General features: G+C 47.8%; 2 protein-coding genes across 4 annotated transcripts in view; both read left to right on the top strand.

Annotated features, from left to right (window-relative positions):
- The window catches only part of CKMT2 (creatine kinase, mitochondrial 2), a 100566-nt gene extending 87322 nt beyond the window's left edge, over positions 1-13244 (top strand). For both annotated transcript variants that reach the window (XM_079333337.1, XM_079333336.1), the window contains exons 6-10: positions 1533-1618; positions 4909-5032; positions 6466-6600; positions 7701-7826; positions 13028-13244. In XM_079333337.1, coding sequence (XP_079189463.1) covers positions 1533-1618; positions 4909-5032; positions 6466-6600; positions 7701-7826; positions 13028-13147 — 591 coding nt within the window. In that variant the 3' untranslated portion in view covers positions 13148-13244. The remainder of the gene's footprint in view (positions 1-1532; positions 1619-4908; positions 5033-6465; positions 6601-7700; positions 7827-13027) is intronic.
- Positions 13245-21748: 8504 nt separating this feature from the next.
- Positions 21749-26737, top strand: ZCCHC9 (zinc finger CCHC-type containing 9). 2 transcript variants are annotated; one of them, XM_079333354.1, is made up of 5 exons: positions 21749-22029; positions 23176-23326; positions 23534-23626; positions 24495-24563; positions 25780-26737. In XM_079333354.1, exons 1-5 carry the CDS (start codon positions 21787-21789, stop codon positions 25815-25817), a joined length of 594 nt encoding a protein of 197 aa, XP_079189480.1. In that variant the 5' UTR covers positions 21749-21786; the 3' UTR covers positions 25818-26737. The 2 variants fall into 2 exon arrangements, with proteins under 2 accessions (XP_079189480.1, XP_079189479.1); XM_079333353.1 differs by having other exon boundaries at positions 25775-26737.
- Positions 26738-27414: the final 677 nt, after the last annotated feature.

Below are 27414 nucleotides of genomic sequence, written 5' to 3'. Positions count from 1 at the left end.
GAATGTCCCTGGTAATATTTTTTATTGACAAGATGTTGGTGACCGATCACGGGTTTTATTCCCAGCAGAAGGCAGCTCCTCAGGAAGCAGAGGTTGAAACACCAGAGTGGAAAGTGAAATTCCTTCATGGTTTAAGGCTAAATCCGGTGGGAAGTGGAATAAGGCTTCACTGATTGAGCAGATTATCTAATTTTGTTTGTTTTCGTGATTGATAATGCAGATTTACAGAGCTCAGACATTGGTGTAGCAGCCTGAGATCCATTCCCTACCTCACACCCTCCAGGAGCTGGCACCTCTGTGAGATCAGGATTCCTGCCAGCTTCCAAAAGGCACCATTTGAGCTCTGCAAGATCAAAGTTTATTTCAGTGAGACAAATCAGTGCTACTTGAGTTGCACTCAGCACAGAAGGCATTTGGTGTTTTGCAGATTCAGGCCATATGATAGTGAGGAAAACTAGCAGCTCTTTTCTTGCAAAAAGGGGAATTTTTGTTCTGATTGGAGCAAGCTGAGGAAGGAAATTTTGTGTCCCTTTGAAGAACTCTGCACCTTTTCTTCCTGCATGGTTGGAGTTCAGCCTGCACTATGTCCATCACAAAGGATTCAAAGATGAAATCCTAAGTTAAATGAAGAATATAACCATAATTATTACATTATTCATTAAGGGAAAAAAGGAAGTAAAGCACATCAATGTGTCTGCCACATCATATGCCTTCTGGATTGATTGCCTCTATTTCTTGTTAAGCTCTAGGTATAAAAAAAACCCCAAAAACAGAATAAAACCAACAACATTGCCAGCAAAAAAAATCCCAATATTTGATATGGCGGCATTCAAGGAACTAAGAAATATCAGGTTTCTAGCACACAAAAAACTTAAGGAAATCAAATATTTGGGGGGGAAAAAAAAACCCAAAACAATTAATTTTGAAAAATCTAAACTATTAATCATGGGGCAAATTGGTGGCACAGCAAGTGCTGAGTTTTCTGTCAAGGAACATAACAAGCCTGAGATTCCAAAAGGTTGAGATTAGCACTGATTTAATTCCTTCCTTGAGCTCATGCTCACAATAATATCTAAATCCCATGCTGGAGAATCATACCTTTTCAGAATTAGCACTTTTTATTGTTTTATTTTTCGTTTTTTTAAAATTTTTTTTAATCTTTAATAACCAATTTTCCTCTCCTGTGCTGAGATGTGTCTGAATGCTGAGAAGATGTCTGGAGCCAGGTCCTCCAAACCATCCTTTGGTGTGCCCATGTGGATTTAGGCCCCACCTCCCATCCCTCCCTACATTTGGGAAAAAAAAAGTTTGTGGAAAAAGGTGTCAGTGAGCACCTGCAAGACTTAAGAAAATCACCTGGGTAGAGAGATTTTAGTTGGCAGGAGAAGGAGCGAGGCTGAGTGATTTTCTTGTGCTCCCACTGCCTTCACAAACAGTGCTCTGGGCAGCCTGGCAGTGCCTCCTGGATAAACTGGAGCTCTGTTTTGTTTCCTGTGTGTCTCTGTCTGCCTCTGGCCCTGCGGGGTGCCCAGGATCACTTTCTCTTTGACAAGCCAGTGTCCCCCTTGCTGACATGTGCTGGGATGGCCCGTGACTGGCCCGACGCCAGAGGCATCTGGTACGTGTGTGACCTGCCCCAGGATCATCCTACAGCTCCCTGCTCCTCTAACCCTGCACAAACCCTGCTCCAGGATCATCCTACAGCTCCCAGCCCTGCCCCAGGATCATCCTACAGCTCCCTGCCCCTCCAACCCTGCACCAGCCCTGCCCCAGGATCATCCTACAGCTCCCTGCCCCTCTAACCCTGCACCAACCCTGCCCCAGGATCATCCTACAGCTCCCTGCCCCTCTAACCCTGCACCAACCCTGCCCCAAGATCATCCTACAGCTCCCTGCTCCTCCAACCCTGCACCAACCCTGCCCCAGGATCATCCTACAGCTCCCTGACCTGCCCCAGGATCATCCTACAGCTCCCTGCCCCTCTAACCCTGCACCAACCCTGCCCCAGGATCATCCTACAGCTCCCTGCTCCTCTAACCCTGCACCAACCCTGCCCCAAGATCATCCTACAGCTCCCTGCTCCTCTAACCCTGCACCAACCCTGCCCCAGGATCATCCTACAGCTCCCTGCCCCTCTAACCCTGCACCAACCCTGCCCCAAGATCATCCTACAGCTCCCTGCTCTTCCAACCCTGGACCAACCCTGCCCCAAGATCATCCTACAGCTCCCTGCTCCTCCAACCCTGCCCCAAGATCATCCTACAGCTCCCTGCTCCTCCAACCCTGGACCAACCCTGCCCCAAGATCATCCTACAGCTCCCTGCTCCTCTAACCCTGCACCAACCCTGCCCCAGGATCATCCTACAGCTCCCTGCCCCTCTAACCCTGCACCAACCCTGCCCCAAGATCATCCTACAGCTCCCTGACCTGCCCCAGGATCATCCTACAGCTCCCTGCCCCTCTAACCCTGCACCAACCCTGCCCCAAGATCATCCTACAGCTCCCTGACCTGCCCCAGGATCATCCTACAGCTCCCTGCTCCTCCAACCCTGCACCAACCCTGCCCCAGGATCATCCTACAGCTCCCTGCTCCTCTAACCCTGCACCAACCCTGCCCCAGGATCATCCTACAGCTCCCTGCCCCTCTAACCCTGCACCAACCCTGCCCCAAGATCATCCTACAGCTCCCTGACCTGCCCCAGGATCATCCTACAGCTCCCTGCCCCTCTAACCCTGCACCAACCCTGCCCCAAGATCATCCTACAGCTCCCTGACCTGCCCCAGGATCATCCTACAGCTCCCTGCTCCTCCAACCCTGCACCAACCGTGCCCCAGGATCATCCTACAGCTCCCTGCCCCTCTAACCCTGCACCAACCCTGCCCCAAGATCATCCTACAGCTCCCTGCCCCTCTAACCCTGCACCAACCCTGCCCCAGGATCATCCTACAGCTCCCTGCCCCTCTAACCCTGCACCAACCCTGCCCCAGGATCATCCTACAGCTCCCTGCTCCTCTAACCCTGCACCAGCCCTGCCCCAGGATCATCCTACAGCTCCCTGCTCCTCTAACCCTGCACCAACCCTGCCCCAGGATCATCCTACAGCTCCCTGCTCCTCTAACCCTGCACCAGCCCTGCCCCAGGATCATCCTACAGCTCCCTGCTCCTCTAACCCTGCACCAACCCTGCCCCCACACTCACAGCATGCCCAGTTTGCTCTAAAAAGAGAAATGTTTTAGTGCCTGGGGATGAAAGAAATGCTTCTCTTCAAATGAGCTGGGTGGGAAATTGAATTTCCTGCTCTGCTCTAGGTCTGGTTCGCTCTAGGTCTGGTTCTGTCACAGCACATTTGATATTGGGCCCAAATATAATATCTGCTGTGGATATAAATGGGTAAAACCAGTGCCCAAACTCAGAGATGAGTGCCCAAACCAACAGCAGAGGATGGGGGAAGCTGTGCAGTGCATCTGCATCCATCCTCCTGGCATTGCCAGGAGCTCTAATGCTAAAAAAAACAGGCAAAAAGCATTCTGAGGCATAGTGTGAGACCTCACCATCCTTGAAACCCAGTGGCCTGATGGAAGACTGTGAGGATTTTTTCGTTTCAACAATCCTGTTAGGTTCCACATTGTGCAGACTCTTTGGTCTCCATCAAAGTCTGAGGAAAAGGAAAAGGATAAAGCCTGAAGTACCTCATTCATTGTCTCTAAAAACAAAATTACCAACAACATATTTATTATCCAGGGATTTCCTGAATAAAACTGACCTGGGTGTTGGCTTCTTTTTCATTGAAACATCAGGGAGAATGAAAAAAAAAAAATTAGTGTGATTGGAAAGTACTTCTGTAAACCACATATTGAAAATCTGCCTTTCTCTTGCAAAAGTTGTTGTCAAAAAGTGTGCACATTGTGTTAATAATTTTGCTTTTGGTGACTTTGATCCTATGAGCTGCAGGACCATCTCCAGCAGCAGCACTGCCAGCAATGGCACAGTTTAAGTGCAGGGTCCTGAAGGCAATGGGGACGCTTGTTTAACTAAACAGGGGAGGTGAGTTAGGCCAAACTCAGACTATTTATAAAGCCCTGCCTCAGCACTTGGGGGCTGAGCAGGAGGTGTCTGGAGTGGCCTGACCCCAGTGCCAGGGCACAGGATGTTTGCACCTGCTCAGCATTGCACTGGCAGCTCCAACTGCAGGAGGAACAAGCAGACACAGCAAAAGACCAGCTGGAAGTCGGGCTCTCAGTGATCTTGAACTTTCACTTCCATGTCTTCAGCCTGGTGATATTTCACTGCTGGCACAAATGGGTGTGATCCCATCCATCACCCTCTACATGCTGTAGGAGACTGGCCAAGCAGAGGAAAAGGCAGGAAAAGTGACCCAGCACTTCACAAAGGCAGCCCTGGCTGCTGGAGTGTTTCCAGGGGTTCTGTCCTTTCTGGCAGAGCAGAAATATCCCAGATATATCTCTTGAGGGATGCAGACACCCAGTGCTGCTGGGGTTTGAGGTAGGGCAGAACAAAATTAAGTCAGCACACGTTGCTTGGCTCCTGGCAGCACGTGGATATTTGGGTTTCCTGAGAGCAACAGAACCCTTCCCTGAGCACAGAGGGTGAAGAGCTTGGCTTCTCCCTTGGCTGCATCCCAGCTGTGCTCCTGAGGGAGCACCACACGTTTTCCTTGCCCAGCACCACCAGAAAACTCTGCCCAATATACCCTGGAATGCCCCAGGCACGAGGGATCCAGTGGTGGAACCAGCTCCAGAAAACACTTCTACTAACACCTCTGTTGCTTGGAAAGACTGTGATAAAACTAAAGATTTTAGGGATTTTTAAAACTAAGGCTGCTGAGGATTATTTCCCAGGGCTTGCCTTTTTACAGCTATTGATTTTTTTCCTCCCCTCTTGACTAGGCACAACAATGAGAAGACATTTCTCATTTGGATTAATGAAGAGGACCACACCAGGGTGATCTCCATGGAGAAGGGTGGCAACATGAAACGTGTCTTTGAGAGATTCTGCCGTGGATTAAAGGAGGTAGTGTCTCAAGGGGTCTGTTATTCCTCACTATTCCTGTTTGCTCACTGCTGTCACCCCTGGTTCTCATTTCTGAGGCTGGGAGCAGAGTGGAGGCTGCTCAGGCTGTGCTCAGGGTTTAGGACCCACTGTTTTGGGGTGATATGGGGATTTGTGATTAAAATACTAAGAACTGATAGTCAGGGCTCCTGGGTATTATTTAGAAAATCATAATTGTAAGAAAGGATTTCTGGGACAGGGTGTGGGTTAAAACAGTTTTGTCCAGACAGCCCAGGTGTGACTCAGGTTGGGTTTGTGCCCAGTCCAGCCCTCTGACCTGTTCTGGCACAAAAACCACGTTGATTTATCAGAGAAATAGACCTTTACTGTGTCCCACAGGTAATCCCCAGAAACCCTGGAGTGGTTTGGGTTAGGGTTTGCAGTGGGTTTTGGGGCACAGAAAAAGAGATTTATGCTCTGTTGGCATCAAAGTAGTCATTGAGAGTTTCAGGGTGGGTTTCCTGGTGGCCCAGGTGACACAGCTCACAGCCTCTGCTGTTGAACTGAGCTCATGCCAACCTGTGGACATGCAAAGTGGTGGAGTAGCTTTGGGAGCTGTGCCCTCAGCAGGTGTCTGGGGCAGAAAATCAGGTCTAGCTTCCCACCATCAGTTGTGTTATCCTCACAAAATACAGAAATTATCTTAGCAGAATAATTTATTCCGTATCCTTCTTCAGACCTGAAGGATTCAGCTACATTTGTAGGAATCTTGTCAGCATGAGCTGGTTCATGTATCCAGTTCTCCTCAGAAAACTGACTAATTATAAAAATAATAATAGTAATAGAACTGAAATTGTATAGAATATATTGAATATACTGAATAGATGAGTGAACAGAGTGCCAGGTTATTCAAAGGGCAATACAGCCTTGTGACTTTCCTACAGGTAATTATTTCACTCTCTTGTCAGTTCTGGTCAGAGACCTACTAATGAGAAGTCTTACCTACAAGCTGTGCTGTCTCCTTGTAGTGGAAGTGTGGCATTTAGAGGCCAAATGTTCTCATGACACCAGCTGGAAAACTGCACAAAACTCAGGTTCAGCTCCTTCTGTTTGTTTTGTATTCCCTGAGTCCTTTGGGATCCCATGCTGCAAACTTGCCTCAGAATAAATGAGTTACAAACAAATGGCAAAATCCACAACTCTTATTTGAAAATTTAGCTCCGTGGGCTAAGGCTTTACCAAAACACCACGGCAGGGAGTTTTCTGATGACCAAGACTCTGCAAGACCCTGCTCATGAGAAGAAACCCTCCTGGTCCCTGAGGAGTGCAAACATTTGTGTCACACCCAGACCTGACTGCACCCGGGTGCAAATTCCTGCTGCTCCACCGGTACCCCCCTACAAGATATTTGAATATTCAGCTGTTTGTGTCGCTGTTTGTGTGCTGCCCCGCAGGTGGAGAGGCTGATCAAGGAGAGGGGCTGGGAGTTCATGTGGAACGAGCGCCTGGGCTACGTGCTGACCTGTCCCTCCAACCTGGGCACGGGGCTGCGAGCCGGAGTCCACGTCAAGCTGCCCCGGCTCAGCAAGGTACGCGTGGAAACGCGACACGAGTGACAAACGCCAGCTCTCCCGTGTGCCAAGGCACGGGGACAAACCACAGGGCAGGAGGGACAGCCTGTGGAACCTGCGGGAAATGCTGCCAGGATGTGTGTAACAGGATGGGGTCCCGGGGGAGCGCAGGGCTAAACCAGCAGGCTGTAACCCGCAAATGGCCGTGCTTGTCATGGAAATCAGCCTGCCTAGCGAGGGTGGCTGCGATGGGAGCGGTGAGAACACCCCGCACCTCTGGCTGATGCTGTGTAAGCATCGCAGCGCTGCAGTTGAGAGATTCCACACCTCCGGTGCTCCAAAGCAGCAACTCCGGAGCGCTTGGCTCCTACTCCGAGATCTTGGCTCCTGTTTCCTCGGGTTATCCTAAATAAGCAAAGCAGCTAACAGTTAAAAAGGTTATTTATTACAAAGCACATCTTATCACAAAGCACATCAGTCTCAAAAGGAAGACAAGCAATAGCAAAGCAGTATCAAAGCAATGGCAAAGCAGCTGCAATAAGCCAATGGCTGGAAGCCCTGGCAAAAGGCAAAGGCTAAAAAGCACCAACTCTTCCCAATACAAATTCTTATATAGGACTTTTCCAACAAGCTAAGATGCAAACTCAGACCCCCACTCCTTAACCTGTTAGAATTCTAGTTTCTTAGCACACCAGGTTATGTATACAACTACTAAGCTGCTAAGAACCTATCTTGTTCTATCTGAAAAATGTAAGCAATGTTCTTACTGTAGCTCTATAATGTCTTAACACTGTGTACAGCTGTGGGCCTGGAGCCTGTACTGAAGATACCAGTGTGTTTGTTAACCTTCACTAGAGCTTATACTGCTACTGTGAAATCTAAACCTTTCACTTACTGAAAGCATTACAGCTCAGCCTAAAACTTACTAACTTATTAACTTAAATGTCTGCTTTATGTGTGAGTGGCTTAATATACGGCACTGCATCCAAAGGCTTTAATTCAACCCCTGCACTCTGTTTTCTCTCTGGAGAGCTCAGAGACCCACCGGGTCCAACAGCAGTGTCTGTGCTCGGTGCAGCAGAGGCAGGCAGCAGGCTCAGGGCTGTTTCTCCCAACAGGACCCCAGGTTCTCCAAGATCCTGGAGAACCTGCGCCTGCAGAAGCGCGGCACCGGCGGCGTGGACACGGCGGCCGTGGCCGACATCTACGACATCTCCAACCTGGACCGCCTCGGCCGCTCAGAGGTAACCTGCCCCTCCTGGCCCCTTCCTGAGGCTCCCCTGGCCTCTCAGGTGCGTGCTGGCACAGGGCAGGTCCCTCTGCTGACCCGGTGGGCTCGGCAGTTTCTGCTCCTGGACCAGTGGAAATGCTCGCTGGAAGAAAACTGTGAATGCGCGTGGAGCGCTTGGTAACTGCCCCTGCCATGGCAGAGGGAAAACCCAGCCCTGAGCAAGCTGCACAAATGCCTGCTGAGGATCTCCGTGGGGAGATGCAGGTGTAGGAATATTGATTATTGAGTGAGAGATGGGGACTACTGAAGGGTGATCAGAATCCAGCTCCACTGAGCACTACAAGTGCTTATACACCAGCTCAGGAAAGCTAGTAATGTTTTACTACATTCATTGGGTTAAACATCACTCAGACAAACTTTACATTTCTACTTACTAAAATCCCATTTCCCACCAGCCAAACATGATCCAATCTTCTTTCAGTCAGAACTCTTGTTTGCTCTTGCCAGGGCATCTTGGTTATCAAGCTGCATACGCTGATTAAATCTGCAATGGCATCAGTCTCATTTACATTTACTACATCCACACAGGAACCCACCCAGGGACTCAGGCACTAAAGCAAGACCTGGTGAAGGGTGTTGTGCTCCTTTCCCTACTGAGTCACTCAGCTTCTCCAAGGTCACACAGCATCACAAGGCTCCCACTCCACAGGGCTGAGGAGCTGGGGCTGTTCTCACACATCCTGTGTGACTCAGCACAGGACACAGAGTGTTTAGATCAGAGATTTGAATCAGAGCAAAGATTTAATAGTGAGCCCTGAGCTTTGCCAGTGAAGTGGGTGCACCTCAGACTTTTGCTGCAAAGCCATCAGAGAGAAGGAACATTTGCAGTGCCAGAGCCTGGAAATGACCCTGCAGCCTGGAGCAGTTGCTGCCCTCCCAGCAGCTCGGGCCCCACAGCCCATTCCAGCCTCAGGCTTTGCTACTTCAGGAGGCAGAGAGTTCCCAAGAGCACAGATAACGAGGATGGGGAGCTGCAGCCTCCTCCCAGCTCTGGCTGACCCAAACCCTATGCTGTGGTAGGATGGATATGGATATGGATATGGATATGGATATGGATATGGATATGGATATGGGTATGGATATGGATATGGATATGGGTATGGATATGGGTATGGGTATGGATATGGGTATGGATATGGGTATGGATATCCTGCCCTTGCAGCCCCAAGACCTGGAGCCAGCCTGATTCTAGGTAGGTTTTCATAACAGAAATATAACCCAGCCCACAGTGCCCTCCCCTCCTGGCTCACCTGCCACAGGGACAGAGCCCAGCCAGGTGAGCTGGGCTTTCTGATCCACATGTGCCTTTCAGTGTCCCCACGGGCAGATGCCTGGAAACTCCAAATATTGAAGTTTGATGTAGGCACCTTTGGATCTAGAATGAAATAAGTAACAGGGAACAAAATAAACAAGAGTGAAATACTATTAAGCTGTATTATTTGCCAAAACAGCCTGTGACAAAGACATCTATTAACACCTGACACATCAGCATGTGTGTTTATATTAAAGTGACATTAATAATAAAAAAAGGATTACACAGCATGTTTAACTGAGTTCTGCTGGCAGACAGCCTAAGCCTACAAATTTTTGCCTATATGAAGAGTTCCACTGATGTCAGTGATGCCTCCTACAGCAAGGATCCAAAGGATTAAGGGAACAGAAAAGACACAAGCCCTCCCTTGGAAATTCTGAAATCTAAATATGATGAGACATATTCAAGGGGATAAGAAAAGTTTTGTTATAGGATACAATTTTTCCAGCACGTAATTAAATAAATTCCATTCAGTGGTAAATGTGCTTGTAGAATTGAATTATGTTCCCAAAGGTGCAAGATAAAACTGTTTGTATTTTTGCACTGCTTCAGTTACTGGTCAATGCAAACTTAATATGAAATTTGTTTTCTTATGGAGGCTGCAAATTCAGACCTCTGAATTGCCACCAAAATGCTTCATAGCAAAATCAAATCTCTTGAAAATCAGCAACTGTCACAATAAAGAGACAATGGGATTTAGTCTTTGCACTTGGATTTAACAAGCCAGTCATTAAAGTTTGCTAATGAGCCATGTCATGGACAATAAGAAATGCCAGCTTTTCTTGCTGTCTCACAGGGTCTGTGGTCCTTACCTGTCACCTCTCTGCTGGGGACAAATTCCTTCTATTCTGCAGCAATTTTGAAACAGGTTACAAGGACACCCCCACCCCCTGCCATTCAGAATTGCTGATTTTGGTGCTGCTCTGGAACTGGAGTGAATCCCAGCCCTGGCAGTGCCACTCTGATGGGTGGCTTGGAATGGCTACCTGGAACAGAGGCTGGGCAGAGTTAAGAGAACAAATGCAAGCATTTATTAAAGACTTCAATAATATACCTTGGGCTGTCAAAAGCCTCCCAGAGGCTTCACCCAAGATGGACAATGGTCACAAATTTGTCACAGTTATAAATTTAGTCCATTTACGTATCAGGGATTAATTGTCCAATTACAGCTTCAGATAATTAAGTGATTTTCTCCAAGTTTGCTCCCCTCAATTCACTTTTGTTTCCATCCCTCCAGGTCTGAGACAGTGAGGTGTCCTTGAGTTTCAGGCCTAGAGAGAATAAAATAGGATAACAGCAGCTGACAGGATTTTAGAGTTATACACTAAAGCAGCACAACAGGATCTGAAAAATATAAACCCCAAATTGTACAGCATCAGCTCAGGAGCTGGGAGCACAGAGAGCTGCAGAGCCAGCATCATTCCTGAGCTGTGTGTGTTGAGCCTGGCAGGGTGAGCAGGAGGGGCAGGATGCTCCCCACAGCTCAGGGACCACCCCAGCAGGGCCATGGCCACTCCTCAGGCACTGTGAATGTCCCTGCCCTCCTGCCAGTCCCAGCCACACCAAGGACACTGTCCTGGTTTGAAAGGCAGGTGCTTGTTAAGAGAGGCAGGAGCCTCTCTTGAAATGGAGAATGTAAACCCCCTCCCTCCAAATTACTATGATTGTGAAATTAAGGGGCTCTCAGGCAAAGAGATGGGAATAGGAATAACAGTTCTGCACTAGGACAATTCCAATAGCAATGCAGCATTACACAGAACAATCCCAGCCCTGCCAGAGCCAGAATCCAAGCTGACACCCTCAGTCAGTCAGGGTGGTGGCACAGTCCCATTCCATGGTGCTGCATCCTCCTGCAGGGGCAGATGTGGCTCAGCTGGAGCAGTGCTCCTGGAGAAGGTGCAGTTTCCTCTGAAGCTCCAGGGATGATGTGCAAGGGTCTGGTTTTCCTCTGGAATCCAGTGGAAAGAAGGTGCCTTGGTGTCCAAATGTCAGTTTTTCTCTGGGTAGGAAAGGCTTGGCTCCTGCCCTGGCTGGAGCATCTCCCAGTGGGATGATGGAATTTTCTCAGCCATGCCCTGGGACTCAGTGGCCATGAACAGGAGATATCTGCTGGAGGGAGGATGGGCTGTGGGAAGATAAAGGACACTGCCCTACCTGTTTTTTCACAGATGGTGACAGAACACACACTGCTGGTCACATCCTGTGCTGCAGCCCAAGACAAACACCCACCCTGGCCCAGCAGCTCAGGGCTGGTGTGAACCAGGGCGAGAACCCTCCTTGTTCCTCTCCTTGCATCCCTCCCACTTCATTTTCACATCTCTGTGCTCACACACTCTGGAAACATGGAGTGTTTTGGGAGCTGGGGAGACACAGCAAGACCTCCAGTGCTCCCTCAGGCACTGCCAGGAGGGCTGAACACTCACAGCAGGGCTGCTCTGCGTCCTCACCCTCCTGCACTGCAATGAGGTTTATTTTTTATTTTAGGGTTGGGATTAAATGAGCAAAATAGTATTCTTTTTTTGGACTTAGATGTTTATTAATTTTTATTGGTACTACAATTTCATAAGAAGTGAATGTTATAGTACTTTAAGCTAACAAACTAAAAATGGAATTTTTTAAAATTTTTTTTTAACAGGGCCTTTTAAAAGTTAAGTGTCCAATTATGAAATGTTACTTAAATTATTTATTTTTACCTTAGTAACTAACTACTCGTGGCCCACAATGGGGACTTTTTATTTAATCACACAATATCATCTAGATTTATAAAGAAGAAGGTGAAGAAGAGGGACAAACCTATGCCTTAAAACCTTCATCTTGTTTTATATATATAACTATATACCAAAACCTTTAACTCTTAAGTCTTCCAACATGTTTCCAACATATTTCTATTTAAACTGATCCCAGTTCTATTATTCAATTTTGGAAGTTTCTCCACGGTGTCAGGTCAAATGCAGTGTTCTCCTGGAGGTCACTGCCTGTCAGCACAGAAAATCTAAAATTCTCAGTGGCCAGGGTTCCAACTGGGAACACTCTGGGCCACAAATCCCTGCTCAGCAGCACCTGGGGAGCAACCCTGCACCCTCCTGGGGGTCGTGTTTGAAACAGCTCAACACTTCACACAGGGACTTCTGCCCTGTTGGTTAGGGCAGTTAGGGACTTAACTGAAAGTGTTGCAAAAATTAGTGCCCAGACACCAGAGGTTTATGTCCAGAAAGGAGACAGAGGAATCCTTTTGCTTTATTCCAATAAAGGGAGAGGCCATGGGACATTCCCCTGGGATCTGTCAGATTTTTGGAGGACTCAGCCTCCTTTTATCCCAATTTCCCTCTCTCTTTCCCCATTGCTGAGGCACTTGAGAGGCACAGACTGCCCAAACACCTGACACGTGAGATTCCCCTCATGTACAACCCTCCCTTTAATTTTAATTCTTATAGAATCCATGGTTCTTCTCCATTGCTTCTTTCATCTTCCAATATCCAATTTCATTTATCAGCGAACCTACAGTTTGTAAAGGCAAATATCTTTTCCCATTCATCAATCAGTGGAATCTCTCCCTTTGTTTCTTTCATCTCTCAGTGCTGGTTTTATCTACCAGCAGACCCACAGCTGTTTGTAAAGACTAATCCCTCATTCCTCTCAAAAGTTTCTGCTGCTGGTGGTCCAAACTCAGGGCCAGCAGGAGAAGGGAGTTACTGTGGCTTTGCACAACCCATACTCCCTGTGCCAGAGGAGGAGTGCTGCCTGTGACCCTCCTCACTTACAGCACAAGCACAACTTCCCACTCCTCTATGAACAGATGAGCTAAATCCTCTGTTAATACAATTGCTTTCCTGTTGTTGTAGGTGGAGCTGGTCCAGATTGTCATTGATGGGGTCAATTACCTCGTTGACTGCGAGAAGAAACTGGAAAGAGGTCAAGACATCAAGGTGCCACCTCCTCTGCCTCAGTTCAGCAGGAGATGAAGCTGCTGCTGAGGGTAAACGTGGCTGCCATTCTGATGGAAAGGCACCCCTGTACATCTCTGTATAAATGCATTGTGTAATAAAACACTACCTGACACCTGGGGTCTCCTCCCTGCCTGCCTGCACTGGCACAAACTGGTCTGGGTGCAGCTTTACTGGGGTGCACCCATACAACCACTTCGGGATGCTTCTTTTGGGGGGACTGCTCTCCTTTCGTGGTTGGTGATAAGAATAGTCTCACTTCAGCTGTGCAAAAAGCACAAATCTCTAATTCTATGCAGCACTTGCACTCCTGGACATATTTAAAATGCCTCCTATAAGCGCACTGCTCATTTCTGCTCTGTGCCCTGCAGCAAACTGCCCAAATCCAGGAGGCAAATAATTTTGCTGATATTCTGCATCCCACCTAAACCTGCTCCAGCCCCCTCCTGCAGCTCTCAGCCCCCAAGGCAATGGGGTCTGGCTCAGCTGCCGCTCCCCAAAGTGCCTGAGGATGTGCTGCCACTCCGAGGGACATCTCCAGCTCACCACGGCCCCATGTGCTCAGCAGCACCGCGGAAAGGAAAAAAACAGCCAGCGCTCACAATCCCACTGATTGCCTCTGTTTTGCATATGGAAACACAGCGTTTCACAGCCAGAATGCAGGAAGGTCCCTGGGTGAGTCATATCTGCAGAGCTGTGGCTGGATTAGCTGGCCCTTAACTGTCTGCAGGCTTTAAAAGCCACAATTGGAAGCTAATTGAGAGCTGGATGGTGAATTAGCTGCTCTTGAAAATCAGCAGCATGGTGAGCTGGCTCAGAAGGAGAGCTGCTGAGTGTAAAAGCAGGCTGGAGCTTCCATGTGATTGCTGTCACTTCCTCATCTGTGCTGGGCACATTAACTAGCATTTTGATGCTGGCTTTCCAAATGGTGGTTAATAATAGTATTTCTGGCGGAGGGAAACAGACTTTTGCTGATTTTACATAGAAAGTAAATAAGCAAAACTGAAAAGAATTCACTGTTAGCTCTCCAAAACTCTCAGCTCAACACAACATCCAACGGTGGGCCAAGTGTCCTCAGATTCTAGCCTGTATTTTGCTTTCTCCTGCTGATTTGTAAACCTGCTGATGGGCAGCACCACAATGTCCAGAGGGCTGCCACTTGCTGGCAGCATTCCTGAGGGGCTGGAATGGGGCTGATGGCTGTTTCAGTGCCTTCAACAACATCCTGGAGCATGAGGAGCATCACTCAGTCCACTGAGGGCACTACATAAAAGCTGGAGAGCAGGGCTGCTCTTCAGAGAGCATTTCACAGCGGGAGGGGGCTGCTGAAAACCTCATGGGCTCCAGAGGCAGAGCCTGGTAGGAGAAGGCTAAGAGGATATCTCAATGATATCCATCCCTGTGTGCATCAGGGGAAACCAGGCTCAAGAGTCTTCTTCAGACTTCGTCTTGGTTTGGAAAGACAGGTATCTGCCAATAAGGGCAGAAGACTCATTTGAAATGGAGAATGTAAACCCCCCTCCCTCCAAATTATTACAGTTTTGAAATTAAGGGCTCTCAGGCAAAGATATGGGAATAGGAATAACAGTCCTTCACTAGGACAATTCCAATAGCAATGCAGTATTACACAGAACAATCCCAGCCCTGCCAGAGCCAGAATCCAAGCTGACACCCTCAGTCAGTCAGGGTGGTGGCACAGTCCCATTCCATGGTGCTGCATCCTCCTGCAGGGGCAGATGTGGCTCAGCTGGAGCAGTGCTCCTGGAGAAGGGGCAGTTTCCTCTGAAGCTCCAGGGATGATGTGCAAGGGTCTGGTTTTCCTCTGGAATCCAGTGGAAAGAAGGTGCCTTGGTGTCCCAAATGTCAGTTTTTCTCTGGGTAGGAAAGGCTTGGCTCCTGCCCTGGCTGGAGCATCTCCCATGGGATGATGGAATTTGATCAGCCATGCCCTGGGACTCACTGGCCATGAACAGGAGATATCTGCTGGAGGGAGGATGGGCTGTGGGAAGATAAAGATGATTGCCCAGCTGGTTTAAAGATGGTGACAGAATACACACTGCTGGTTATGTCCTTCCCTGCAAGCCAAGACAGGGGTGCAGAGTGACAGGACAGGAGGCAACAGAGTCAGGATACTGGGAATCCCTGTTACCTATCAGAGAGGTGTTCTGCCCTACAAGGTTGGTCAAATGTTGGAACAGACCCAAAACTCAGCAAGCACGGCTCTAAATAATATGATCCACACTGTGGGTGGGGTGGGATTGGTGGGTGTTTTGGGACAGAACACCTCCAGACCCCCAGCCCACACAAAGGTGTGATCCCAGGCTGAATCAGTCACTGCAAAGTGATGTGCAAATTACCCAGAGCAGTGCCCTGGCCACCCTGTGCTCTGGCCAGACAGGGAATTGTAAGTCTGCACAAAACAGGGACACCCAGGTATGACTTACACCCTGCTCTACTCCAACTGCAGCATTCTCTGTATTCCTGGTGTCCAAGCACATCCTTCAGAACCAAAATACTCCTCCTCACAAGGATTATTTTGAAAAGGCTTGTTGTCACCTACAATTTCCACTTCTGTCACCTTGCTCTCTCTCCATGATCTCTATATATTCAGCAAGAGCAACTCAGCTGTTTCATACAAATGGCATATTCTCATTCTTTATCCCACATCACTAATTGATATTTTAAATTAAGCTTGGACAGTGACACGCCTATTAGGTCAATGCAGGATGTCTTTGCTCAGTCCTGCTCCCTCATGGCAACACTCAGGACAGTTTTCTCTGTTCTTGGAGTCCACACTGGGGCTGAGGTGTGGGGGCAGGGGCTGTGCCCCTCTGTGCTTTCAGGGGCAGCTGGAAGGTGGATATGAGAGAGAATGGCTGTAGCAGGAAACAAACAACCTGAAAGGTTCTGTGCCCACACAAAGAAAGAAAAGCATACAGATAATGACAGATAATGACCCAAAAAGAAAATATTAAAAAATCAAAAGCGGGGTTAGTGCACTAGCTCTGAGCATAAAATGCAACTTTTTGTTTCTCATATTTATTTTCTCCATGCCACAAGTACTGCACTGTCCTTTTCTGCCAAATAAAACTCTTTCCTGATAGACACCGATTTTCTATAAATCTTTGAAATTTATTTTATTAAGTGCCCCAGGAGCTCTGTGTCATGCCTCAAGCACTTTCCTAATGCCCTTGACAAAGCACCGAGGGATCAGCAGAAATAATCTCTCAGGTCAAGCTCCATCAGAGCCCAAATCCTTCAAAGCCCTGTGCTCCATTAGGCAGTTCATGCAGGGTGAGAGCTGGGCAGGAATTTCCCATTACAAGACCAGAGAAATGGGCACTTTAGATGAGATATGATGAAGGAATTGTTCCTGGCAGGGTGGCACAGGGTGCCCAGAGCAGCTGTGGCTGCCCCTGGATCCCTGCAGTGCCCAAGCCAGGCTGGACACTGGGGCTGGAGCAGCTGGGACAGTGGGAAGGGTCCCTGCCAGGGCACTGGGTGGGATTTAGGGTCCCTCCCAACCCAAACCAGCCTGTGAATTCTATAGCTACATCAGCTGAAACTGATCTCACATGTGACACTGTGCTCCTGAAATCCCTGCCTGTCCAAAAAAAGCTGACAACAGGCTCTGGAGGGTCACGACTCTGCCACTCCTACAGGTCAATGCACACCTGACATAACATTCTCTGGAAGCATCACAACCAAGAGGCAGCACATAACACGAGGAGTTACAGCTAATATTGATACAGAATTACTTTACTAATTAAGACTCACTGGAATGCAATTTAAGACCTGCATGCTCATCTTCCTCCTGCAATGCCTCTTACAGTTCGCCTTCAGCCTAAGGTTTAATTAAAAGATTAATGACTTAAATAATCACTTATTTTGCCTGCAAAAATGCCTGTGGGAAACACCAAAATGCACTGCATATAGTACAGGAGTCCTACCAAGCCAAATCTTCCCAGAGGGCACAGTCACCTCCTGCCCAGCCTACTGCTGATAACTGTAGCACATTTTTAATTCACTCAAAATTATTACAGGAAAATATTGGGCTCCTAATGAGAAAATATCAGTTACATTACAGTAATAAATCTATCAGTAAACAAGGGTAATGAAAGTGGTTTTTTTTATCTACTCACTGCTCAGGGAACTCAGGTGGACCCAGCCAAGAGGAAAAAGACATTGATAAATTATGCCAGTTAATTTTTAGCTCATTCAATGTGTATTCTGGTTTTAAAATGCTGTAAATTTTCAGTGTACACCTTCAAGAAATATCTATTTTAGCTCTCATTGCAGTTTTATGCTCTGCTTTCTGAACCAACATTTGGGTTTTGAAATGACTGAAAATCTACCTGGTACTCGGCCATAACTGCACGAACTACTGGCAACTCTACTTTTTTTACTTTCTTTTTCTTTTTCTGTAGAAATTAGGAATTTACCCTTTTCTTGGCTGAGAGGAATATAAGAAATTAGTAAGACAGAAAAGATTAGAGCACTCTCCCTTGCTGATCCCTCTGCCCAAGGAATCTGTACTCTGTGCTGCCTGCAGTTTCAGCCTGTTCTTCCTCCTTTTCTCTGTGAAATGCAGCAGTTTTTAAAGCACAACCAATACTGCAGAAAAGGCCTTTTTATCCAAACACAGCAGGATAACTCATACTTCCCTTATTCCTTTATACCTTTAACCCTAGAAATTACAGCTTTGTGATGTGAAGACTTCACTTAAGTGAAGTGCTGTGCAAATGAATTCATTCACTTCCTCACCGTGGGTTTCTGAAAAAAAATAAAAAGTTACATTCTCCTGTGAGAAAATTGTGTTTTCTGTTTAACAGGCAGCCACCAAAACTAAAACCTGGGGAAATTCTTGTGCCACCCTAACAGTGCATGTCTAATACTCCTACTTGAGCCATGTTTCTCAGATTGTCATTCTGATCTAAGAATAACAAACAGCAGCTCTGCAGTGTAAATAACCAAACAAAACTAATACAATAAAAATAAAATAACTGACCACTGACCTTAACCTTCAAAGGCTTCAGTTAATCCATGCACTCAAACATTTGCATGAATATAAACCAATAAATACCTGAGTTGATCTAGAAGTCAGTGGAGCAAATTATTTAAACTCTGGTTAGATATCCTGAATCACATTTGTGAGCAGCACAGCCTGGTGGAAATGACATCCAGGGTCAGCTGAGCAGACCCACTGAGGAGAATGCTGCCCTGGTTGTAGCAGTCAAAATCCATAAATATTTAACATCAAATATAACACAGGTAATCATTTAACACTGACAAGAAAGCAGAGCACTAAATGCTAAGCAATCTCTTGATCTTATGGAGAATAAACCAAAGTGAACCACCTGCAAAGGACTCTCAGAATATTGCAGATGTAACAGAATTTAAGAGGAAAGAGGGGCTAATTTTCTTTTCTCTCCCCAGGCTTGCATTCACATTAAAACCACAAAAATGTCACCCTGACACTCTGCCAAGTAGTATAAACTACCCAAACCATGCAGGAAAAAAAAAAAGTTAACAAAGATAACATCAGCTCTGTGTGTAGAGCCAAAAATTCTGGTATCCCTTCAGCAGACAAAACCTCCTTTTTGGAGTATGAGGATGATGAACATATGAACACTGTGCTGTGTTCAGACAATTTGCTGTTTCTTAGGAAAATATGAAAGAAAAAGGCGTAAAATATTACAATTATTTGCACTGCTGCTGCCTTGCTCATAACTCACCTGGAGCCCAGGTACAGGGGAGCTCCAGTAGTGTCACCCTGGAACAAATCCCAAAGCAGTGCACATTTAAACAGGTGTGGCCTCTCCCAAATAAGAGATATTTGAGGTACATGCTGTCTGACTGATTTAGCAGGAAGGTGTTAAACACCTTTTCCACTGCCTGGATCCTAAGGGTGGCTGATCCTGCCTAGACACAGATAAAATTCCAGGCTGGAAAGTTAGGACAGCACAATCAGGACTTCACCAAAGCAGAAAGCAAAGCAAGTTGCAGGTTGAGCTGTAAGTAACCACATCAGCAAAGGAGGTGTTTTTAATTTAAAAATTAGATTATAAAATACCTTCTGGTTTTGTTTCCTGGCGTTCACCAGTCATTTTTATCTGCAGGCAGCTCTAATTGCTCTTGAACAATTAGAACGAGCTGGTCCTGCCTGGCAGAGGTGCAGTTTAAAACAGGCTTTGTGCACACCTCCCTCTAGTGGGCTCCAAACCACTCAAAAATCGGCAAAATCCGCAAATTGCTCCAGGGAGATTGTGTCAGGCGTTAGGGACAGCTACCCGAGAAAGTGTAATATTCTTTACATTTTTTATACAGTGTATGTATAATGCACATACTATATAAAATCAACCGGGAATGCCACAGGGATCTAGTGAAATACTGAAACTGAGATGCAGCAGCCTGAATTTGGGGAGGGGGGAGAGCATTTTCTGGCTGATAAACATTCATTTAAGCTGCTGAGTGGGGTCCTCTGTGAACACTGGCTCAGGTCACCCCTCGTTTAAAACATTTAAAAGTTTAATAAGGGATAAAAGGGACAGTTTCCAGGGCTGGGTTGCTTTGCCAAACAAAAGCACACCATTAACTGTAATTCTTACATATTATTCTTTCTTTGAATTGGTTAAATGCATATTAATGAGTATTATACATATTCAAACATTCATTGAGTTTTTCCATTCTGGAAATCATTTATTTTAGCTTATTTGACTTTATCTTCTTAGAGTACATGCCATAATGCAGATGTGATTTTGAGAGTCCTGTTTCCTCACGAGGCCCCTGGTCTGCAGTTTGACAGTTATTGATAATTGAGGCTCAGTGTTTTTCAGTGTTGTTTGTCTGGTTCTCTTCAAGGTTATATTCTCATATATATATATATTTTAGCTCTTTTTACTAATGCTTTTGAGAGGAATGTTGGATTTGTCTTAACAAACGAGCTGTGGATCTGCTGGTAGATAAAACCAGCACTGAGAGATAAATGAAACAAAGAGATGGATTCCACTCATTGATGAATGGAAAACGATATTTGCCTTTACAAACTGTAGGTTTGCTGATAAATGAAATTGGATATTGGAAGATGAAAGAAGCAATGGAGAAGAACCATGGATTCTCTAAGAATTAAAATTAAAGGGAGGGTTGTACATGAGAGGGGAATCTCAGGTGTCAGGTGTTTGGGCAGTCTGTGCCTCTCAAGTGCCTCAGCAATGGGGAAAGAGAGAGGGAAATTGGGATAAAAGGAGGCTGAGTCCTCCAAAAATCCAAAAATGTGAATGCCCCATGGCCTGTCCCTTTATTGGAATAAAGCAAAAAGACTCCTCTGTCTCCTTTCTGGACATGAACCTCTGGTGTTTGTGGGTTAATTTTCCTGACAGGCTGGGGCTGTTAGCATTTGAAACACATTATCACAGGATGATTACATGCAGGTGCTTTTATTGAAGAGCTCTGGGAATCAGGGGTACAAACCCAAATCTGATTCCAGCATGGATTCGAAATGGATATGTTTCCATATCCTTTTTGTTATATGATTATATATTAATTATTAAACACATATTGTTCTATCGTATACATGGATCTCATCCAAGCATGTATTCTTGCAATTTTCATCAGGACTCCCAAACATTCTTTCTTATGATTCTTGTTACAATTAAACAATAATTGTATTCAATTACCAAAAAATCATTATATTTAACAGTCACATTATTCATCATATGATGATTACGCAGGTGCAGACAAAGCTCAACATTCGTTCTCAGGGCCTGGTCCCCATTCCCAGCCCTACCAGACCCAACCTTTCTTCCCACCCGCTGAATCCATTGTATACAATTCCTGTGTCTTAGAAACATTTTAACTCTATGCTATGGACAGCACACAGTGCCACAGGCAGGGCTGGCTGGGATTTTGGGGCAGGAATTGTTCCTGGCAGGGTGGGCAGGGCTGGGATGGGATTCCCAGAGCAGCTGTGGCTGCCCCTGGATCCCTGCAGTGCCCAAGGCCAGGCTGGACACTGGGGACAGTGGGGACACTGGGAGGGGTCCCTGCCATGGATGGGGTTTAAAGTCCCTTCCAACCCAAACCATGTCACGATTCCCCTCAGCACGGGCACCCCTCGCTCTCAGCCCTTTTCCCTCACGCCGCTCCCTCCATCCCTCAGCCCCAGCGCCTCCTCTCCCTCAGCGCCTCACCTCCGGCCGCCCCCTCACACACCCTTCACCTCACCCGGGCCCTCCTTTCCCCACAGCCCCGTCCCGCTCTTTCCTTCTAATCCCCTCAGCTCGGGCTCCCTTTCCCTCATGCCGGGCTCCCCATCCCCACAGCCCGGGCTCCCCATCCCCTCATCCCTTCACCCCGAGCGCCCCTTCCCTCATGCCGGGCTCCCCATCCCCTCATCCCTTCACACCCCGAGCTCCTCTCCCCTCACCCGGAGCCCCCTTTCCCTTCAGCTCGGGCTCCCTTTTCCCTCATCCCAGGCTCCATTTCCCCTCACGCCCGGCTCCCTTTCCTCCCGTCCCGCTCCTGCCGCTCCGCCTTTTCCTGCCCCGGTTCTCCTCCCCTTCCCTGCCGTCATCACCGAGCGCGGCCGTGCGGGCCCGGCTGCTTTCCCCGTGCCCTGGCAGTGTCGGTACCGGCCCGGTGCCGGTGCCGGCCCATCCATGACCCGCTGGGCCCGGCGGAGCGCCCCGCCCGCGGCCCGGGCGCTGCCCGCCACCCCCTGGGAGCAGCTGAGCGCGCAGCCCGAGCCGCGGGCGGCCAGGAGGAGCCGCAGGAAGAAGGAGTACGAGAACCAGGACGTGAACGGGTTCGGGCAGCGGCAGCAGGAGGAGGAGGCCAGGAGGAAGGACAGGCGGAGGGAGAGCAGGAGGCTGAGGAGGCAGGAGAGGAAGAAGAACGCCATGGTGAGGCCTGTCCTGCATCCGCGGGGAGAAAAGGGACAAACCTTGCCTTTTTATCACAGCCCTCACGTGTGGGCAGCGTGCCAGCTCGTACACCCTTTGTAATGAAATGTGGCGGGTTGAGGCTGGAGGGATGCCGATGTCAGCGTCTGACTGCTAAAGTGTCCGAAACAATCTAATTAAAGCCCTAGACAAACTCTAACTGTGGTAAAGCTGGCACAGAGCTGGCTCGCCTAGGGCGGCTGTGGGGAAGAGACAGGCTCAGCTGATCCCACAGGCTGCCGTGGCTCTTCCCAAACTTCTCCCCGTTCCGAACTCACTTTTATACTGTTTTATTTACATTGAGGTGGAGATTCAGTGATTTCAGTCGCACATCTCAGTTAGGGGTGGCCGTGCCTTGGAGAGGGTCACTCAGGACAGCCCCTGGGGTGGAATGTGGACAGCCCAAAGAGAGGGATTTCACTGCAGAACATCCTCCTTTATCCCCTTTGCCTTTCAGCTGCTGTGTGGATAATCAGTTGCAAGGTTCCTTCTTCTGCAAGGATTTTGGCAGAGCTGTGGGGTCTCTGCCTTGTGTTAGTCCTGCCTGGACTGTGGTGTGTGTGTGGGGTCTCATCCAGGGAATAGCCACTGCATTTTCCCCTGAAATTTCCCCCTTTCAGCCCCCAGTCACTTTCCCTCTTTCTTGTTAAAAGAGAACTCCATGTTGGAGGCACAGATCTCTTTCCCTACCCAGCCACAGGCACAACGTATTTCAGATGAAAAATGTGAAGTTTGGAACAAAAGATGTTTCAAAAAAAGATGGAGCAAAAGTCTTTCAGCTCCAGCTGTGGCGTTTAACATGGCTCTTCTGGCTCAGCACTGTTCCCCCTGCCCCTTCCAGGACCCCCAGCCCCTCTTGGTTCCTGGGTGAAACTAACCCAGGTAATTTCTTTGTGTGGTTCGTCACACTGTTGGTGGTTGAAGGAGAAAAGTGCCCACAATAACGTGGTTTGATGGCACAGAGCACCGTTTGATGGCAGAGCACAAAGTTCCTTCCTGGCTGCTTTTTCCTGGGGACAAAACAGTGTTTACTCTTTAGGCCCTGTGGGGCTGGGATTTACAGGTTTTGGTGCTGCTCACAGAATCACTGCCTTTTCCTCTTCCCAGGTGTGTTTCCACTGCAGAGAGCCTGGCCACGGCGTGGCTGATTGTCCTGCAGTGCTGGAGAGCCAGGACATGGGGACAGGGATCTGCTACCGCTGTGGGTCCACGGAGCACGACCTCAGCAAATGCAGAGCCAAGGTGCATCCAGCTGCTGGTGAGTCTCAGCAATTTGTGGTGCTGTGAAGTCATCGGGTCTCAATTGTCTGACTGCTGACCCTGAGGCTCTGTGGGTTAGAAATTTAAATTTTGCAGTACGATAACAAGGAGCCTGACAGTAATAAAATATTGTCATGGCACTGTGTTGGGTCTGTGGCTTCAGAAAGGTTTTGATGTGGACCATAAACCCTGTGGGATTTTGCAGGGCCATTTCCATATGCAAAATGTTTCATCTGTGGTGAGATGGGGCACCTGTCAAGGTCGTGTCCGGACAATCCCAAGGGGTTGTATGCTGAAGGTGAGTGTACTGATCCACTAAATTCAGTAAAATTAAATTTCTGTGTCCTCCTTACCTGATACAGAACACTGCAAGTGAATGGGAATGTGGCTAGAAAGAATTCTTGTGTATCTTTCAGTAAAAGCAGAGTAATTCTGTGGAATTCATTGTCAAATACTTAGCTGGAGGATTTCTGTTTTAAGTGTAGCTTTAGTATTAAATGATAGGACGAGCTGCAAAGTGTGGCATTTTCAAATCAGTATCAGGCAATGCACAAAGGAGCAAAATCCTGTGTGAATGTGTATTTACATGTACGTGCACCCAATAGCTTAAGATTCTGGGAGGTGGCAAAACAGGGGCTCCCACTAAAGGGAGACTGTCTTCAGTCTGGGTAACTTTAATGGGAGTTGGGGTCTGACTTTGAGGGTTTCACTTCTCTGTTGGCTCCAACAACCAGCATTTTGTCTCCTGGTGTTTCCCAGCACAAATGTGGGGTCTTGGCAAACTCCAGAAGGTGATCTTCCAGCACAGTTAAAAGTGGAACAAAAATCACCTTGCTTTCAGATGTTTATATTGTGTAGAATTTCACATCTCAGTACCTGCAGGTGGATTATCTGCCTATCAAGAGCCCTTGTCCATTTTAAAAGTTATGTTTAGTATGGATTTCAGCAGAATTCAGCTTGTTTCTCAAAAAGAGAGCTTCCATCAAATCAGAGATACCCAGTAAGCAGTGGCTGGAGTTTGTGGGGTGTGGTGCTGTACAGAACAGTGTGATCCCAAACAGCTCTGTCCCTCGCAGACACAGGGAGGACGTTGGCTTGGCTGTTTTTTGGGTGTTTTGTGGTGTTTTTTTCCCCCTCAGATGAGTAACAACTTTCTGTGTGAACAGGTGGGGGCTGCAAATTGTGTGGCTCTGTGGAACACTTCAAGAAAGATTGCCCAGAGAAGCAGAATGCAGGTGAGCTGCAGGGGGTGTGGGTGGGTGTGGGTCCAGCAGTGTTCAGCTACTGCTCTGCACGACTGTGGTCAGGGGAAAGGCTTTGGGAAGAGAACTTGGAAGCTGCAGAGGTGACCTGTTGTTGGAACACTCAGGGAGGGTGTGGAGGAGGCAGGAAGTTTCAATGCAAAACGGAGGTAATTGTTTTTTTTAAAAAGAAAGTTCATATTGTCTGTATCTGGATGCCATATGAAATAATCTGTATTTTTTTGGCTGTATTTGTGCTGCTGTTCACAGTTTGGCAGCTGTGCAGCAGAACTGGCTGCTGCTTTTTGCAGATTCCCGTGTCAAGTGCTGGAGCTGAACCCAGTGGCAGGTGCAGGGTGGTGGTGTGTGCAGGCAGGTGTGCCAGCCACCCTGGACAGGGACTGAGGAGATCTGGCCAGCTGGATTCACAGCTAATAAACTGCCTTCTTACGTGTCCCTCAGCTTTCCATCTGGGTAGAAAAATTAAATTATATACCCCAAACCCCCCTGTGCTGCAGGAGGCAAAGCATCAAAAAAGGGTTTGAAGAATGATCCAGTTACTGCAGCGGTGACACAGCTGTGCATTTTCCTACTCTGTTTCTATGACACACTTAATGATAAGCCACTTAGGTGAAATTTATGTAAGAAATATATATGACATTTTCTATATCTGATCCTATATTTATGGTATTTTTAGAGAGAGACCATATGTAGGATTGTAGGTGTGTGCTGCTTTGCCAGTTTAGAATTTGCTCAGTCTGAATTGGTATGACAGAAGTTTGTGACACCAAAAGGCTCTGAAATTTCCCCAAACTCATCTGCAAGTAGAGGCTGTGCCCACTTGGGTGACTGATGCTTTAGAAGCCCGTAACCAGATTTTTCCTACCTTTTTCTGGTAATTTTAACATGCATAATGAAGGCTGTATTCTCCCAAGGGACTTGTTCCAGACCTGGAGGTGCTGGTTAAAACCAGCTGAGTTAGTTGGCAGCATTGTCAAGAGCTGTGATGCTCTTTGGGATCAGGGGTGCGTTGTGCAGAGTGTGCCAGGCAGGCAGGTGAGCGCAGGCACAGGGCTCCAGGCCCTGCAGCTGCGTTTCCCAGGCGGGCTGGGCCGGTTGGGGTGTGCAGAGGCTGGCGTGGGCGCCGTGGCATTCTGTCCCCGTGGGCAGAGCTGTCCCTGTCACCGCTGTGTTGTGTCCTGCAGAGCAGGTGACAGTCGGGCGCTGGAGCCCCGGCCTGAGCGCTGACCACGAGGACGTCGCGGCCGCGCCGCCGCCGCGCACGGCGCAGCCCAAGCCACCCAAGGTTGTCACTTTCTGAAGCCTCCTGCCTCCCACGCAGGTCTCCTGCACTGCTGCACTCCACAAACAGGATCCAGGAAATCACGCAGGCTGCAGAGGAATTGTTGGGTTTTTGTCTCTCCTCGTTTTCCCGTTTTGTCCTCCAAAGTTGCCTGGCTCACTGTGAAGCTGGGAGCAACAGGAACACAGCAAGTGGCTGTTTTATTAAAGGAATTGTGGGTGTTTTTTAAAGGTTCTAGTGGGATTCCAGTTTGGTTTTGCCTTTTCATTTTAGGAATAATGAACTTATGCCTGCATAGGTTCCAGCTCGAGCAGTCTGGTGGTGCAGTTACAGATGAGCCCTGTGGGCTGCTGAGCTTGGGGTGCAGCTCCTGATGGTTGTGGTTGATTCTCAGCCATAAACCTGACTGGTCGTGCACATTGGGTCATTTGAGTGTATTCACTAACAGAATCAAGCCCTTCCTCTGAAACCTGTGGTGAAACACACACACCCCCCTGAAGAATAGGAGAGCACGTGAGAATCTTTCTTAGTTTATTCTCTTCTTTTTCAAAGAAAATGCCCAAAAATTTCCACGTCTTGGTAAGCTGGGGATAATTTTTTTTTGTATTGCACCTGCCTGCTTTATGGCAAACTTAGTGTTTTTAAATGGAAACTGCAGCCTTAGAAAAAGTGGTGGAAATGGAAAAGAAAAATTAGGAAACCAACTCCAGAATTCCTGCAGCCATCAGTATTACTGGAGAAGTGCATCCTGAACTTGCCTCACACACTTTTGTTGCAGCAAAAAAACAAATACAGGGAATGAAATTGTGTGGAGGTATTTTATATTTGTACAGGTAATTATTTTTAATAAAATGCTGCTAAAGAATACAGTGGTTAAGAGGTCATGTTTTAGGTATCTTGGTGCTGCTGTGGAGATGGAGGTAGTGGGTGTATGTTCAGTTTGTATTAATCAGAGCACATTTTAAAATGTGGAAGAGGATTGGACGTGAATGAAACCAAGGATTAATTATGCGGTTTTAATTAACTATTGGACAAAAGCTCAAAGCTATCCGTTTAATGTGGACATTTTGGCAACAGACATTTATCCCAGGTTAGGAAGCATTTCCCTTTCTATTCTATGAATTAAGGAGGGGTTGATCTCCAGCTCCTGCAGAGCAGTCTGAGCTGTAACTGCTGGACTAAAGCAGTCGCTAGATGCACGCTCTGGTATTTCAGAGGGTGAGGTGCAGGAGGTGTTTGGAAAGCAGAAGGTGCAGGTCCGTTCCTGTGGGTGCCTGGCGCTGGCTGTCCCTGTGGCTGTGTGCAGAGCCAACATTAGGGGTCTCTCTTCACCAGCGCTGGATCTCGGGGTCTCTCTTCACCAGCGCTGGATCTCGGGGTCTCTCTTCACCAGCGCTGGATCTCGGGGTCTCTCTTCACCAGTGCTGGATCTCGGGGTCTCTCTTCACCAGCGCTGGATCTCGGGCTGCCTGTGCAGCCCGGGGCTGCTCTGCCGTCTCGGCAGGGTGGGGGCGGCAGCTGCTGGACCCTCTCTGCAAGCAC

Source organism: Erithacus rubecula (assembly GCF_903797595.1).
Source record: "Erithacus rubecula genome assembly, contig: scaffold_96_arrow_ctg1, whole genome shotgun sequence".
NCBI classification, from domain to species: domain Eukaryota; kingdom Metazoa; phylum Chordata; class Aves; order Passeriformes; family Muscicapidae; genus Erithacus; species Erithacus rubecula.
This window is presented reverse-complemented; position numbering and strand designations above follow the sequence as displayed.